Source organism: Phyllostomus discolor, chromosome 12 (genome assembly GCF_004126475.2).
Source record: "Phyllostomus discolor isolate MPI-MPIP mPhyDis1 chromosome 12, mPhyDis1.pri.v3, whole genome shotgun sequence".
NCBI lineage: Eukaryota > Metazoa > Chordata > Mammalia > Chiroptera > Phyllostomidae > Phyllostomus > Phyllostomus discolor.
In genome coordinates, this window is record NC_040914.2 from 60,621,763 (window position 1) to 60,637,395 (window position 15,633).

At 56.5% G+C, this 15,633-nt stretch overlaps 2 protein-coding genes across 3 annotated transcripts; both read left to right on the forward strand.

Annotated features, from left to right (window-relative positions):
- The first annotated feature begins 232 nt into the window (after nt 1-232).
- EDC4 (enhancer of mRNA decapping 4) lies at nt 233-11,142 on the forward strand. 2 transcript variants are annotated; one of them, XM_028534722.2, is made up of 29 exons: nt 233-529; nt 2,896-3,052; nt 3,450-3,561; nt 3,850-3,949; nt 4,218-4,407; nt 4,496-4,643; nt 4,732-4,836; nt 5,159-5,268; nt 5,351-5,434; nt 5,512-5,607; nt 5,697-5,799; nt 5,919-6,099; nt 6,191-6,263; nt 6,349-6,440; nt 6,507-6,706; nt 6,789-6,907; nt 7,000-7,153; nt 7,480-7,913; nt 7,999-8,103; nt 8,184-8,336; nt 8,422-8,458; nt 8,591-8,768; nt 8,883-9,038; nt 9,144-9,259; nt 9,359-9,524; nt 9,611-9,797; nt 9,900-10,119; nt 10,192-10,355; nt 10,600-11,142. In XM_028534722.2, the coding sequence occupies exons 1-29, from the start codon at nt 448-450 to the stop codon at nt 10,790-10,792; spliced, it is 4,215 nt and encodes a 1,404-aa protein (XP_028390523.1). In that variant the 5' UTR covers nt 233-447; the 3' UTR covers nt 10,793-11,142. The 2 variants fall into 2 exon arrangements, with proteins under 2 accessions (XP_028390523.1, XP_035867932.1); XM_036012039.1 differs by having other exon boundaries at nt 235-529; nt 6,519-6,706.
- Nucleotides 11,143-11,461: 319 nt separating this feature from the next.
- NRN1L (neuritin 1 like) lies at nt 11,462-13,029 on the forward strand. Its single transcript, XM_028502035.2, has 3 exons — nt 11,462-11,606; nt 12,371-12,503; nt 12,636-13,029. The coding sequence occupies exons 1-3, from the start codon at nt 11,507-11,509 to the stop codon at nt 12,919-12,921; spliced, it is 519 nt and encodes a 172-aa protein (XP_028357836.1). The 5' UTR covers nt 11,462-11,506; the 3' UTR covers nt 12,922-13,029.
- The last annotated feature ends 2,604 nt before the right edge of the window (nt 13,030-15,633 follow it).

The following is a 15,633-nucleotide window of genomic DNA, read 5'->3' on the forward strand; positions in this document are numbered from 1 at the left end:
AGGCCCATCAAGAGCCCTTGCCTTGGGAGCGGGCATGGACGGGCGGGGTATTCTGAGGCTAGTATCGCTTTGCGCGGCCCAGTGCGTGGACATTTGCTTTGATTCGGCCCTGTGAAACTCACCGGACTTCGTTGGCATGGGGGTGGGGTAGCAGAGGGAGACCGGCTCCGGGATAGGCAAGACAAGACGTAGTCCCTCAGTGCGGAACCTTTCTTCTCCTGTCCGTGCAGGTTCCGGGAGCCGAGGCTCAGCGGGCCGGAAGTGGAGGCGGTTGGTTGTGTTGGGGGGTGGTTTTAGGGACGCGGTGCGGGCGGCGGTTTGTGCTCTCCGGGTGGACCGATTGTAGTGATCCGCGTCTTGTCTCTGGTCCCGGCGCAGCTGTGCACGGCTGGTGCGTGGCGTCAGCGAAACGAACGCGGCGCGGACAGGGCGTCTGCGGCTGGGCCCATGGCCTCCTGCGCGAGCATCGACATCGAGGACGCCACGCAGCACCTACGGGACATCCTCAAGCTGGACCGGCCCGCGGGAGGTGAGCCGGGACAGCGAGGGTGGGCCCTTGCTGAGCAGGCAGAGGGGCGACTTGGGTCAGGGTCTCCTCAGAGCCCCCAGGTCCCTCCCGACCGACTTTGCATCCTCCCGGCTGGTGAGGGCAGACGAGGGTTAGAGCAGTAAATCTCTGAGCATGTTCCCGGAAGGGCGCAGACCCCCAGTGCGATCCCTCCCCATCCTGGCGCGGGGCCGTTCTGCCTCGTCCTTCAGCGTCTCGGCTGAAGGTGAGGCTCCCTCCCTGAATCCGCAGGGCCCCGCTGGTGGCCTGACCCCAAGGTCTGTAGTGTTTCTGGTACTGGTCTGGGTTCGCAACCCGTTTGCCATACTTCAGAGGCCTAGTGGGTTCTCTGTATTCTGAGTTCTGTGTCTAGATCTAGGCGCTGGGCTGAGAAGCTGCGGATCCGCCTCTGCAACTTGCCCGTCCCCTCGAGAACACAAATTCCAGGCGTGATTCCTGAAACTATTTTCTGGAGGGAAGTGTCCACCCCCAATTCCACGCCCTTTCTGGGATAAAGGCAAATCACAGACTGCATGGCTCTGATTGGATTAGACTACAAACATCTGCAAACCAAAGTTTGTTTCCATTCGTTTAAACTTTATTTGGGCTTGCAGTGATACCTCTGAGCTGCTCCTACCCTCAAGGAGCCTAAGGACGTTGTAATGTAACTCTGTTGACATGGAATGAGAAGATTGTTTTGGTATTTTGATGGGGATTGGGTAAGCGGGATCGGGGCTGGACAGTGCCTGAGAACAGGGTTGAGGGAGGAGACAATGTTTAGGGTAAGTCTTGTAATATGAACAGGAGTTGGGTTCAGTTAGAAAAGCATTAACAAAGCGGAAAGAGCATGGGTGAAGGTACGAGAAGTTCCCAGCTGGATCCGGGACCTGTGAAAAGTTGCAGTGGTTGAAAGACCAGCTGGCGATGGTGGTTTAGGTGTGCAGTGGCCAGAGCTGAGAGAACCCGTGTTTCTTCAGGCCCTGTTCTTCACCCTGCTGGAAGCAGGCACTGGTGCTCACTCTGGGTGGGGTTAACTATTCCCTATTCCCTGAGAAAATTCATCTACTACCTGAAACCACTGACTCTTTGCCCCAGGCCTGGAGTGTGCTCCCTTTCACTCATGTACTTGGCTTGGGCCTCTCCTGCTCATCAGCTGCCGTGTAGACTAGAATCCACAAAGGTTTGATAGAGCTCGGCGCGGCTACCCTCGTGCAGTTGTTTGTTTGTTCTCACCGTAGCCTTCCTGCGAAGGAGAGTGGTCAGCTTACCCCTGAGCAGCTAAGGTGGCTCTGATCCAAGTGAGGTGGCCTGGAGGCTTTCCTCTGAATTCCTTGTTTATTGATTGATGCTTGATTCTTCTGTTTGCCGGGGAGCTCTGGCTTGTCTCCTCTCACTGGTGGTCTGTGTCAGACCCCAGACTTATGTGTCTAGAAAAATTTGATGTGATCCTCAATGTGAAGCCCTAGTCTCCTTGCCACCTGGGAATTTTGGAGTACTGTCTGAGCCTATAAGGGTGCTTGGAACTCAGTGAATGGCAAACTGAAATGCTGTCTTTCCTGACTCCACACACTACCCCATATGTTCTCTCCCTTTGTCCAGCTCCTTCATGTCCATTCATTCTGAGTTTACCCTCCCAAGGTGGCATCTTCTGAGCCATTTCTCTGTGGGGCAGGCTCCTTCCTTCCTTCCACATCTTATCAGTGTCCTTCCGTGACTTAGAAGCCCACTCTTTCTTCTCCAGCCCCTGCCACTACCTTGGTCTAGGCCCTTGTATCTCTCACCCAGATTCTCAACTATCCTGCATGCTGCCTTAGAGCAGTCAGCCCTCTGGCCTGTGCTGACCATGTTATCTTCCCTTTTAAAACTCTTCTGTGGCCCTCATTGCCGCCTGGAGAACCTAAGTGCCCCAGCCTCATACCTGAGACCTCTGCAGCCAAGTTTTCCCTTCATCTTTCCCATGTTTGTGTGTTCTAGCTACAGTGGCTCTGATGGTGGTAACTCTTCTGTGAAGTCTGTCCTGACCCTTCCCATGCCCTCCCTTAAGTACACAGAGTCCCTTTGTGCTGACCTGGGCCTGAGTATTAATTGGCTTCAGAGGATCCTTGATAGCTTGCACCCCTCTCCTGGAGAGAAGAGCCTCATGCTCCTCCTCAGTCCTGGCGTATAGCGAGTGGATCCGCCGTCAGTGTGTATGGAATATGAGAGATGAACAAGGGCCCTCCTTCCCACAGACAGGCCTCACTTGAGTGTTGCTGCAGTGCTTCATGGTCCTGAAGGGGAGCTCTGCATTAGGAGAGGCTTGTAGGCAGGTGGAACAAGCTCATGACAGTGGCCCTCTCTGCCCCCAGGCCCCAGTGCAGACAGCCAGCGGCCATCTAATACCTACAATGGGGACCTCAATGGGCTCCTGGTTCCAGACCCTCTCTGCTCAGGTGATGGTACTTCGGCAAACAAGCCTGGTCTCCGGGCCAAGCCATCTATTAACCTGCAGGAGAAGCAGGTCATGTGAGTGCCTGGGAAATAACAGTGGTGGTGATGGGGTGTTTGGGCTGTTTGCTGACTGAAGGCATGAGATGAGGGGAGAGAAGGGCCAGCAGCCTTTACTGCTCCTCTACTAGATGTCCTGGGCTGGAGCACTTTAACCACACTGAGCTTGCACTGGGATGAGGGGTGAGCACAAGCTCAGGGGCTTGGTCTGGATCTGATGTTTAGGTACTTTATTTAGCATTCCCAAGGAGGGAGGTGAGCAAGGGGAGCTATGGGGTCTGGGGACCAGTGCACCCAGAACTGTGTATTGGGATTGGACAACTGCCCTATAGTGATTGTATCCTCTCCTCATTCCAACCCTGCCCATGGAGACTTTGGGTGAACAAAAATTAAGCTTGTGCACCCCTCCCTGCAGCTGCCTCTCGGGAGACGACAGCTCTACCTGCATTGGGATCTCAGCCAAAGAGGTAGAAATTGTGGCCAGCAGTGACTCTAGCATCTCAAGCAAGGCACGGGGGAGCAACAAGGTGAATACCAAGATGTTGTATCATGTACAGTGGATGGGGACACACAGCCTCTCCCATGCTGCCAGGTCCCATGGGGACTACCTTAACCGGCAGCTGATGTGCCTAGTCTCAGGAAGCCAGGGTTGGCTACCAAGTCTGTGTAGGAATCTCACACCAGGAGCTGTGATTGGGTGTCTGGGCTTGCATATGTGGCCTCTATTGTCCCTGGGAATGCAGGGGACCATCTAAACTCCAGGAAAGCTGCTCCAGCCCTCAGCTTCTATGACCTTCCTCACCCTTGGTCCTCAGGTGAAAATCCAGCCCGTCGCTAAGTATGACTGGGAGCAGAAATACTACTATGGCAACCTGATTGCTGTGTCCAACTCCTTCTTGGCCTATGCCATTCGGGGTGAGTTGGGGCAGGGGACAGGAAGGAGGTGTTCTGCTAGAAGCCCCAGAGGCGCAGGTTCAGTGTAAGGGCTCTCAGCCCACTCAGACCCTGGGGATACAACATAAGGCTTGTGTGTGCTGCCCCGACCTCTGCCAGGCCTTGGGGAGCCAAGGGGGAAAACCAGGCTTGAGGCTGGTGGTGGTTGTGAGGCAGGCAAGGGCAGGGCTTCTCTGCTGCTGCCTGGGCCTGGACACCCACTCACGGCCAACCGCCGTCCTGATTCCAGCTGCCAACAATGGCTCGGCGATGGTGCGGGTGATCAGCGTCAGCACTTCGGAGCGGACCCTGCTCAAGGGCTTCACGGGCAGTGTGGCTGACCTGGCCTTCGCACACGTCAACTCCCCACAGCTGGCCTGCCTGGATGAGGCAGGCAACTTGTTTGTGTGGCACTTGGCTCTGGTTAATGGCAAAATTCAGTATCCTTTTCTGGGGATAGGATGGGGGACTGAAGAAAGGTGGGCAGAGCTCATCATCCACCTGGTTAGCCCTTAACGCTTTGTTCAGAGAAGAGATTTTGGTCCATATCCGGCAGCCAGAGGGTACGCTGCTGAACCACTTTCGTAGGATCATCTGGTGCCCATTCATTCCCGAAGAGAGTGAAGATTGTTGTGAGGAGGGTAGCCCAATGGTGGCCCTTTTGCACGAGGACAGGGTGAGGAGGCTGGGTATAAGGGGAAGGGGTGGTCAGAGCAGCCATGGAGTGGGCGTGAGCTGAACACTCACCTCCCCGCACCCTCCAGGCTGAGGTGTGGAACCTGGACATGCTCCGCTCCAACCACAGCACCTGGCCTGTGGATGTCAGCCAGATCAAGCAGGGCTTCATCATGGTGAAAGGCCACAGCACAGTAAGCCTGCAACTGACTTCCTTCCTTGCTCTTCTCCTTTACTTATGTCCCTCCTCTATTCCCCATACCCAGAGCTGCTCAGGTAGCTGTACTGGCGTCCTGCCACTGGGACTTGGATCACAAATTGACCTCTACCTGTGGGGTTCATGCCTGTGTGGATGCACCACATGGCCTGGTCTCTCTGGCCCCCATTCATTTAGTCTTTCACACCCACACGCAGATCGACTGTGGGTCAGCCCAGCTCACTGTCATTCTCATCTGAGATGGGCTTGCTCCCACCTCTGGCCTGGTGGAAAAACAAGGCTCTTTGGGTTCTTCCCAGTACCTGAGTGAAGGGGCCCTATCACCCGATGGGACTGTCCTGGCTACAGCGAGCCATGATGGTTTTGTCAAGTTCTGGCAGATCTACATTGAGGGGCAGGATGAGCCAAGGTAAGACGGGGCCCGAGGGACCGGGAACCCCCAGATAGGGGACTAGATCACCCACTCAGGCTCCTCATCGGCCTGCTTGCAGATGTCTACATGAGTTGAAGCCTCATGATGGGCGGCCTCTCTCCTGTCTCCTGTTCTGTGACAACCATAAGAAACAGGACCCTGAGTGAGTGAGTGGGCAGGCGGGCGGTGGGCTGGACCTTAGGCTCCTGGCCAGTCACTCAGTGCCTTGTGGCTTTGCAGGGTCCCTTTCTGGAGATTCCTCATCACTGGTGCTGACCAGAATCAGGAGCTGAAGATGTGGTGCACGGTGTCCTGGACCTGCCTGCAGACCATTAGGTAAGCATAGGCTGGGGAGCAGACAGGGGTAGGCAGTGTTGGGGGTATGGGTTCTTTCCACTCTTTTACCCTGCCTTGTGGCCTCCCAGCTTCTCCCCAGATATCTTCAGCTCAGTGAGTGTGCCACCCAGCCTCAAAGTTTGCCTGGACCTCTCAGCGGAATACCTGATTCTCAGCGATGTGCAGCGGAAGGTAGACTGCATTGGGGGCACCCCGGGCAGAGGTGGTGTCACTGGGGAAGGCAGGGGTATGTGGCACATCCACAGCCCTCACAGCCTCTGAGCTCAGCTGTGAATGCACTGCCTGCGCAGGTCCTTTATGTGATGGAGCTGCTGCAGAACCAGGAGGAAGGCCGTGCCTGCTTCAGTTCCATCTCTGAGTTCCTGCTCACCCACCCTGTATTGAGCTTCGGTATCCAGGTTGTGACTCGCTGCCGGTTGAGGCACACGGAGGTGCTGCCTGCTGAGGAAGAGAATGACAGCCTAGGGGCTGGTGAGCTGCTCAGGGTTGGGGCTGTACCTTGGTATGTAGGGAGTACCAAGACACAGGGCCAGGGGCTCAGTCGTCCACATTGTCCTTGCAGATGGGAATCACGGAGCTGGCACCACAGAGTCTGCAGCTGGTGTGCTCATCAAGCTCTTCTGCGTGCATACTAAGTGAGTGTGCCCTGTCAGTGCTCCTCCCCACCCTACTGACTCTGGCCCCTTAGAGCTCTCTCCTATTCTCCCACTCTTCCTGAAGGGCATTGCAGGATGTGCAGATCCGCTTCCAGCCGCAGCTGAACCCTGATGTGGTCGCCCCACTCCCGGCCCACACTGCCCATGAGGACTTCGGTGAGTGAGGGGTGAGAGGGAACCAGTTTAGATTGGCCAGGGTCTGCAGTCTGACTGAAGTGGCAGATTTCCCCACAGCATTTGGGGAATCTCGGCCCGAACTGGGCTCTGAGGGTCTGGGTTCAGCAACTCACGGCTCCCAGCCTGATGTCCGACGCATCGTGGAGTTACCTGCCCCTGCTGACTTCCTTAGTCTGAGCAGTGAGACCAAGCCCAAGCTGATGACACCTGACGCCTTCATGACACCTAGCACCTCTTTGCAGCAGGTGTGCTGGGGCTGGGGCTCAGGGCAGGGGGACCTGGGAATCCCTACCCATAGGCCACAGCTCTTACTCTGCATCTCCCCAGATTGCCGCCTCCCCTAGTAGTAGCAGCAGCAGCAGCAGCAGCAGCTCCAGCTCCAGCTCCTCTCTCACAGCTGTATCAGCCATGAGTAGTACCTCAGCTGTGGACCCCTCCTTGCCCAGGTGAAGTAAGGATCAGAGTTGGGGTCTGGCAGGGGCTGGTGCCAGGTGATGCCAAGCTCTGGCTGCTTATACCTCAACCTTCTTGCCACCAGGCCACCTGAGGAGCTGACCTTGAGCCCCAAGCTGCAGCTGGATGGCAGCCTGACAATGAACAGTGGCAGCAGCCTGCAGGCAAGCCCACGCAGCCTCCTGCCTGGCCTGCTCCCAGGTGCAGCTGACAAATTAACTCCCAAAGGGCCCGGGCAGGTGCGTGTGTGTGAAATGCAGGTTAGCAGGCGTATAGCAGCGGGAAGGTTGGCAGCAGTCTTCTTTAGCACCCTGTCTGCTTGTCCTGTTCTGCCTGTGGTGGCCCATGTTTCCCTTGAGGTCATCTCAGCCTCCCACATTCCCTGGAGGACAGCTCCTCAGCCTGTCCATTCCCACCTCCTCTCCTCCTGAGCTGTGGCTGTTTTTGATTGCATCCCCTTTCCCCACCGTTGCATCTCTCATCACTACAAATACCAGTGCCTCATCTCTGTGTTCCCTCCACACCTGCTTCCCTCCACCTAAGTCCCCGTTTTGGTCCACCTCAGGTACCTAGTGCTGCCTCTGCACTCTCCCTGGAGCTGCAGGAAGTGGAGACCCTGGGGCTCCGCCAGGCTTCCCCCAGCCGTACGCGCTCCCCTGATGTTATCTCCTCGGCTTCCACTGCCCTGTCCCAGGACATCCCTGAGATCGCATCTGAGGCCCTGTCCCGTGGCTTTGGTGCCTCTGCTCCTGAGGACCTTGAGCCAAACAGTATGGCCTCAGCTGCCTCAGCACTACACCTGCTGTCCCCACGGCCCCGGCCAGGGCCTGAGCTTGGCTCCCAGCTTAGCCTGGATGGAGGCCCTGGGGACGGGGATCGGCATAGTACCCCTTCCCTCCTGGAGGCCGCCTTGACCCAGGAGGCCACAGCCCCTGACAGCCAAGTCTGGCCTACAGCACCAGATATTACTCGGGAGACGTGCAGCAGCCTCACAGAAAGGTGAGGAGCGTGGGAGGGGGAAAGTGCCCCAATGGTAGGGGCTTCAGCTGGAGTCATTCACTGCTGAGTCAGCCTGTCCTCCCAGCCCCAGGAATGGCCTACAGGAAAAGCACAAGAGCCTGGCCTTCCACCGACCACCTTATCATTTGCTGCAACAACATGACAGCCAGGACGCCAGTGCTGAACAAAGGTAGATGCCACCCTACACCCTCTCTCTCACAAGGGCGGGGCAGCAAGTGGTAGTGCTTACGCTTCTCCCCCTTCCCACAGTGACCATGACGATGAGGTGGCCAGCCTCGCCTCTGCTGCGGGGGGCTTTGGCACCAAAGTTCCCACTCCACGGCTGCCTGCCAAGGACTGGAAGACTAAGGGATCCCCTCGGACCTCACCCAAGCTCAAGAAGAAGGGCAAAAAAGATGATGGGTAGGAGGGGTCCTGGGACCAGGGAGAGGGGTGGTCCCCAGGCTACCTGCATGACGTGGCCTGAGGTGCTTCTCGCCTATGGCAGGGATTCAGCCATGGAATCCCGGCTCACGGAGCGCCAGGTGAGTGAGCAAACACCGTTTCTACTTCTAGGACTCCTTTCGGAGGGTGGGGAAGAGATCTGGGCCATTCCCTGGTCTAGTGTGTGGGGACAGGTAGGGCAGGTATCATGCAACTATCGGTGCTGCTGGCAGGTGGCAGAGCCCTCTGAGGACTGGCCAGCACTAATCTGGCAACAGCAGAGAGAGCTGTTGGAGTTGCGGCACAGCCAAGAAGAGCTGCTGCAGCGCCTGTGCAGCCAGCTCGAAGGCCTGCAGAGCACCGTCACGGGCCACGTAGAGCGTGCCCTAGAGTCTCGGCATGAACAGGAGCGTATCCTTGTGGGCAGTGGCCCAGCATGGAAGAGGGCGAGGGGCAGCTGCAGCATTCTTAGACTGAGAAGGGACATGGGACCTGCTCCAGGCCTGTTCCTTAGCTACCACACAGAGCGGCGACTAGAACGGGCACTGGCCGAGGGGCAGCAACGGGGTGGTCAGCTGCAGGAACAGCTGACACAGCAGCTGTCCCAGGCACTGTCTTCAGCTGTGGCTGGGCGGCTGGAGCGCAGCATACGGGACGAGATCAAGAAGACGGTGCCTCCATGTGAGTTTTGCGTGAGACTTCTCTGGGTGGGCTGGGTGAGAATGGGGCCCCTACCTGTCAAGCTTCCTCTAATGGCTCCACCTCTCCCTCCTCACCTTGCCCCAGGTGTCTCTAGGAGTCTAGAGCCTGTGGCAGGCCAATTGAGCACCTCAGTGGCCACCAAGCTCACAGCTGTGGAAGGTAGCATGAAAGAGAATATCTCCAAGCTGCTGAAATCCAAGGTGCTATAGAGCCAAAGATAAGGGAGGTTGGTGGTTGGTGGGCTTGGTCAGGCCAGCTTAGACTCAGGCTTTTGGTTCGGCCCTTCCCTTTACCCCCAGAACTTGACAGATGCCATTGCCCGAGCAGCTGCAGATACATTACAGGGGCCAATGCAGGCTGCCTACCGTGAAGCCTTCCAGAGTGTGGTGCTGCCCGCCTTTGAGAAGAGCTGCCAGGCCATGTTCCAGCAGATCAACGATAGCTTCCGACTGGGCACACAGGAATGTGAGTGGGGCCCTGTACTCCAAAGTGGAGGGGCTGTCCTCTTCTCCCTCACCGCCCTTCTCATGGCCCCCGTGGTCACCTTTCAGACTTGCAACAGCTAGAGAGCCACATGAAGAGCCGGAAGGCACGAGAGCAGGAGGCGCGGGAGCCTGTGTTGGCCCAGCTGCGGGGCCTGGTCAGCACGCTACAGGGTGCCACTGAGCAGATGGCAGCCACTGTGTCCAGCAGTGTTCGGGCCGAGGTGCAGCACCAGCTGCACTTGGCGGTGGGCAGGTGTGTGGGCAGGACAATGGGTGAGGTGGTGGGTTTGGAAAAGGCCACACCAGACCCCCCCATCTATCTCATCTACCTCATCTACCTTGTTTCACTTCACAGCCTGCAGGAGTCCATTTTAGCACAGGTACAACGCATTGTTAAGGGCGAGGTGAGTGTGGCACTCAAGGAGCAGCAGGCCGCTGTCACCTCTAGCATCATGCAGGCCATGCGCTCAGCTGCTGGCACACCTGTCCCTGCTGCCCATCTGGACTGCCAGGCCCAGCAAGCCCATATCCTGCAGCTGCTGCAGCAGGGCCACCTCAATCAGGCCTTCCAGCAGGTATGCCAGGCCCAGTTAAGACTCAGGTGCCTCCCGACAAAATTCACACACTAAATGCTATCCTCTACCCAGGCCCTGACAGCTGCCGACCTGAACCTGGTGCTATACGTGTGTGAAACTGTGGATCCAGGCCAGGTTTTTGGGCAGCCACCCTGCCCACTCTCCCAGCCTGTGCTCCTTTCCCTCATCCAGCAGCTGGCCTCTGACCTTGGCACTCGAACTGACCTCAAGCTCAGGTGAGTGGGTACAGTTGCACCAGGAGATGGGCTGGGGCAGAGGTAGGGGAGCAGTTCAAAGCAAATACTCCCACCCTAGCCTTACTCCCTCCCTAATTCTTTCCACCAGTTCCCTTTGTCCCCCAGCCATCTCAGGCTCACAGGCCTCCTTTGTCAGCTGTTCCTCTGAGCCTCAGTTCCACCAGGGGGCGCTCCCATCTGCTGGAGCCCACCTGTAGCCTGTCCCTTTCCTCCTACCCCCCAGCTACCTAGAAGACGCTGTGATGCACCTGGACCACAGTGACCCTATCACTCGGGACCACATGGGCTCCGTCATGGCCCAGGTGCGCCAGAAGCTCTTCCAGTTCCTGCAGGCCGAACCACACAACTCACTTGGCAAAGCAGCCCGGCGTCTCAGCCTCATGCTGCATGGCCTTGTGACCCCCAGCCTCCCTTAGCTAAGCCTGCCTTGCCCAGGGGTGGGGTGGCACTGAAGGCCAGTAGACAGGCCTAGGCCAAAGCAGGGTCATGTCCACCCGTTACCTGCTCAGGCTTCCACCTCTGGGGTGTTTCGGGGGGAGCACTGGTTGTGGTTATGGTAACCAGCAGGTTTAGGCTGGGCCCAGGGCGGCTATTGTGCCTTCTTGGGTTCTGCCATGCCTGGAGCATGACCCCCGAGATTGTGACACCACTTGAGTTGAATTTTCCATATTTCTTTTTACCTCTGTTTTGGACCTTTTTTGTTTTTGCAAAACATTGAAAAACTTAATTAAATGCTTTTGGAATAAAATGGAGTATGTGTGCTTTTAGTGTGTCTTTGGTGTGACTTTGATAACTGCCCTTTGTTCCCTGGCCACTGTCTTCTCCCCCTTTGGAGCTCTGTCAAGGCCAACCCAGAGGCCTGGACACCTACATTCACCTGCACAACTGCCTTCCTAGATCTCCCCTCTCCATCTTTGAGGTGAGAGCCCAAGGCCCAGGGCTCAGCAGGACCCTGATTCCTCTCTGTGAGGTCCCTTTCCTTTGCCTATTTGAGTACTGGTGGTGGCTGCCTGCTGGCTTTGAAGCCCCGCCTCCAGCTCCCATCCAATCACAGTCCCTCCTTTCGGGGGCTGGGCTGAAGGGCTGCACTTAAGGCTGTTAGCTCTCTGGCACTAGGCTCCCAGGCAGGGATGATGCGCTGCTGCTGCTGCTGCTGCTGCTGCTGTCGCCCCTGCCAGCAACTGCCCTGTGCGGTGGGGCTGTTGCTGCTGCTGCTGTTACTACCATTAGGTGAGTTGCAGGTGTATGGGACCAGCCTGGGCCATACAGCCTCTCACCAGGCTGGGTTGGGTGTGTGGGAGCTGAGGCACAGCCTTGCCGAGCACTGGGAGCCAGGATGGCAGGGAGGTGCAAGGGCTCCAGGGAGGGGATAATGTATACTAATGGCTTCAGAACTGAAAAGGGGGGGGTCGTGAACTGAGCCCTGGTTGTGGGGGAAGGACCTCAAAATTTTGCAGCCCCCATTCTGATAAAGGAAGACTTGGCCTTTGAGGAGACTCCTAGACCAGCCTTGGGGTTCCTTGAGGTCCCGTTAGGGTCTGACCTGGATCCTGACACCCTCTATCCTGCCCCAGCCATCTGATCATACCTGCTTTGGGATGGGGTGTGAAGGCGAAGCAAAGCTTGTTTAGACTACAGAGCCTGGACACAGTGCTAGGGAGAGGGAGTGTGTTCCTGGACCCTGCCCTACTTTGCCCTGTTCTGGCTCCTACGCTTGGACCATTTTCATCTGATTTGGGGCTACAGAGGTCCCAGAAGCTCAGAGGAAGAGCTGACCCCTGGAATTTGAGGACTCCTACTGCACCCTGCTCCACACTTACTCTATTCAGTCCCACCTAGCACAGGGACCAGGCAGGTGGTCCCCAGATGTACCCTTTATTTCCCTGGGGTACTTCATTCACGCTGAGTCACGTCCCCAGAGCATGCCAGGGTAAACAAGCCCCTGGGGATTGGGCAAGCTCATCCTATTAACTATTTTCCACCCCCCACCCCAGTCCCTGTATCTCCCCTGGAGGCAGCTGCCGGGGGCCCAGGCTACTGTGAAAACATATATCAGGGCTTCGCTGAGTGTCTCATCCGCTTGGGGGACGGCATGGGCCAAGGAGGTCAGCTGGAGACCATTTGCAGGTAAGAGCAGGTACAAGGGCAGCAGCATGACCCTCACCCCCACCCCCCACTGTTACCCTCTATCCCTGAACCTCTTCCCATTCCAAAGCCTCTTTGCCCCTCCTAATTCCCTTAACCCCACACCCTTAACAGGTCTTGGAATGACTTCCACACCTGCGCCTCTCGAGTCCTGTCAGGCTGCCCAAAGGAGGCCGCTGCTGTGTGGGAATCCCTACAGCAAGAAGCTCGCAGGGTCCAGCACCCAGATAACTTGCACACCCTGTGTGGCGCCCCTGTGCATGTCCTGGAGCATGGCACAGGTCCCGAGGTCAACCAGGAGACACTGAGGGCTACAGCACCTGCCCTCACCCCAGCCCCTGCTCCCTTGCTGCTGGGGGCTGCTCTGGCATTTGTTTGCCTCCTGGGGCTCCTGGCCTAGCCATTGGGGTTGGGTAGCAGTGCCCCTGCCGCCACCCCTGCCCCCGTGGCTTGCCCTCCGGGCTCTGCAGAGTGCGTTCAGCTTTCATTAAAAGTATTTATATTTGTACTAAGCTGCTTCCTTTCTTCCGGCTGCTCACTGCTTGACTCAGATGGAGGCCTCCCAAAGCTGATTCCCTAAGACAGAATAGGCAGGGCCTAAGGCTGCCACAGGGGACTCCATCTTTCTCCTTACAAACACTCATTTCCCAAGGGCAGTGCTGAGCTTTCCATTGCGTGTAGGTTCCAAGAGCTCTAGTGGTCTGTTCTCCCTGGTTGGTATTCCTAGCCCTGCCTGGCCCCTCGGGGCCCCGTGAGGTGGTGGAGTGTCTCACCCTGCTCCCCACTATGGCCACCCTCATTCCCCAGGTTCATTCTAGCCTCCAGGCTCCTGACCGTCTCACCTCCCCTGCTGAACTACCACCTTAGCCTTCAAGACAGCTCAGACTAAGTGCTCAGTCCTCTCCTTCTCTGGGGTCCTGGTCCATCTGAGGGGAGCCTGTTCCAGAAGGTGGGGAGCCCCTGTTGGAGTCTACATTCAGGTCCCTGATGTGACCTGGAGCTGCAGATATTGGGGTCACAATGAGGGTCCCACTGGCCTCTGCTCCCCACAAGCTTGTTCATTGAGAAGAGGTCTGCAGTGTGAAGTCAAAACAATCCCGGAAGACATTCTGGAAGCACGGAATGGGTGCGTGGTATGAGGTGCCCCATCCATCCCACAGGAGAGGAAGAGCAAGATTCAGCCTGGGCAGATCCCAAGGAAAGGAGGAGTCTCAGAGAGGGTGAGATCATCTTCTGATCAGGCTTCTGCCACCAGCACCAGGACCCTATTCCTAGCTACCGCCCACAGTGGGCACTGTCATGGCCTCCTCATTGCCTTCTAATCACATTCCCTCCCCTTCATTCTCCATTTTCTGTATTGAAAAACTGATCCTGCTATTAAGCTCCTTCTCATGGTCTAGGAGGCCCTACATAAGTCAGCTCAGCCTAGTTTATTCAGTCTGCTCCTGCAACTCCCCTCTGTAGCAGCACAGAGGAGAGGAGTGATCCACCTATCTGGGCCTTGGGGCCAGGGCAGAAGCATGCTTGGGGCGATAGGAGGTAAGGATGGAGACTCACAAGTGGTTGGGAAAAGGTGGGGCTGCGATGGAGAGGGTTTTGTGACAGGGGCGCAAAGGAATAGGGAGCGAGGGAGGGAGAGAGGGGTGGGAGCCGAGGTCTACGCAGGCCAGATTGACACTAAGGCCCATGCTGGGAGGCTGTGTCCCAGGGCAGAATCTGGCCTGACAGGACCCTCGCAGAAGCTCCAGGGTGACAAGTGCTTCCAGAGACCTCTACCCACGTGTGTAGGAGCTGTACCACATCCACGCTTCCCAAACACCCTCCCATTTCGATTAGGTCAGATGCCTCCATTAACTCCCTTTCTGCCGTGTCTTTGCCCCTGTGCTTCATTTGCCTGTCCTTTTATTCCTGCTTCTCTCTCCCAGCCAGCATTACCGATCTTTTCCCATAACCTGAGAAAGTTCAGAAAAACAACCCTCCCGGATCTGCCCTCCTTTGACTGTCAGAATTTTCCAGGAGGAAAGGCCATGCTTTTATTCCTCTGAGTCGTTGTACATCTGTTCTCTGTGCTCAGGATACCCCTCCCCATTTTCTCCTGATGGAAACTCCTTTCTTGTTCAGCACCACCTCCTCCAGGAAATATTCTCTAACCCCGACTCCAAGCTGAATCAGCAGCCTCCTACAGGTCCACACAGCTCTGGGCTCTCTTCTGTCTCAGTACGGATAGCACTGGCTTTGTTACTGCCTAGGTCCAGGTCATAATTCCCATCTGTGGACTCCCCAAGGGTCCTCTTTGTGTCTCTAGCACACAAAGAATGTACAAAGACTGTATTTTCTGGGTTCAAAAAGTGTACCTGATAGAATATCTAAGTCCAGAATAGAAATGTTATAGTCAGCAAGAGCCTGGCTGAGAATGACCCCAGTGTGGAGGATGTATTATCTTGGGGCAGCCCCCTCTGCCTGGGCACACTGTTGGGAGTGATGGTGCTGGGGCTCCAGACCCCAAAAGTCTTCCCAGAGCCATTCTTCAGGGGTGGCCAAGAGCAGCCTACTTCAAGTAGCAGGGGCCAGCCATGGTGGGGAGATTGCCATCCTCCTGCTGTGACCTACTTTCCCCTGACGTTTGCTCCCTAAATCCTTGCTCTTCCCTGGAATTGAGTGACTTGGTATATGTGTATGGGGTTGGGGGTGGGGACAGAATCTGCTCTCTGGCCAGGGGCTTAAAAGCTTTATGCATTTGATCCTAAAGCTGGGGGACAGTGGTAAGCTGAGAGCCAAACTGACTGGGCCCTGGACACAGCTGCCCAGGCCAGAGCATCATGGGGATGGTGTTTCTCACATTTGCGGCTCTGCAAACATGGAACAGCTTATTGTTCAGGGGAGATTCTGGGAGTTGGATGTGCTGAGCCTGGTCCCCTCCGCATCAATATGCTTCTTCACCTCATGTTCTTTACCAGAGCCAAGGTCAGCACCTGTGCACAGAAAGGCTTCAATAAACTGTTGAACTAAGTTGCTGAGTCTCTGTAAAAGGGCAGTGTTGTATGGATTTCTAAGCCCCATTAACCCTGATTTTCTATGTTGCTCTTAACCCTCACAACAACTCTGTGGGGTT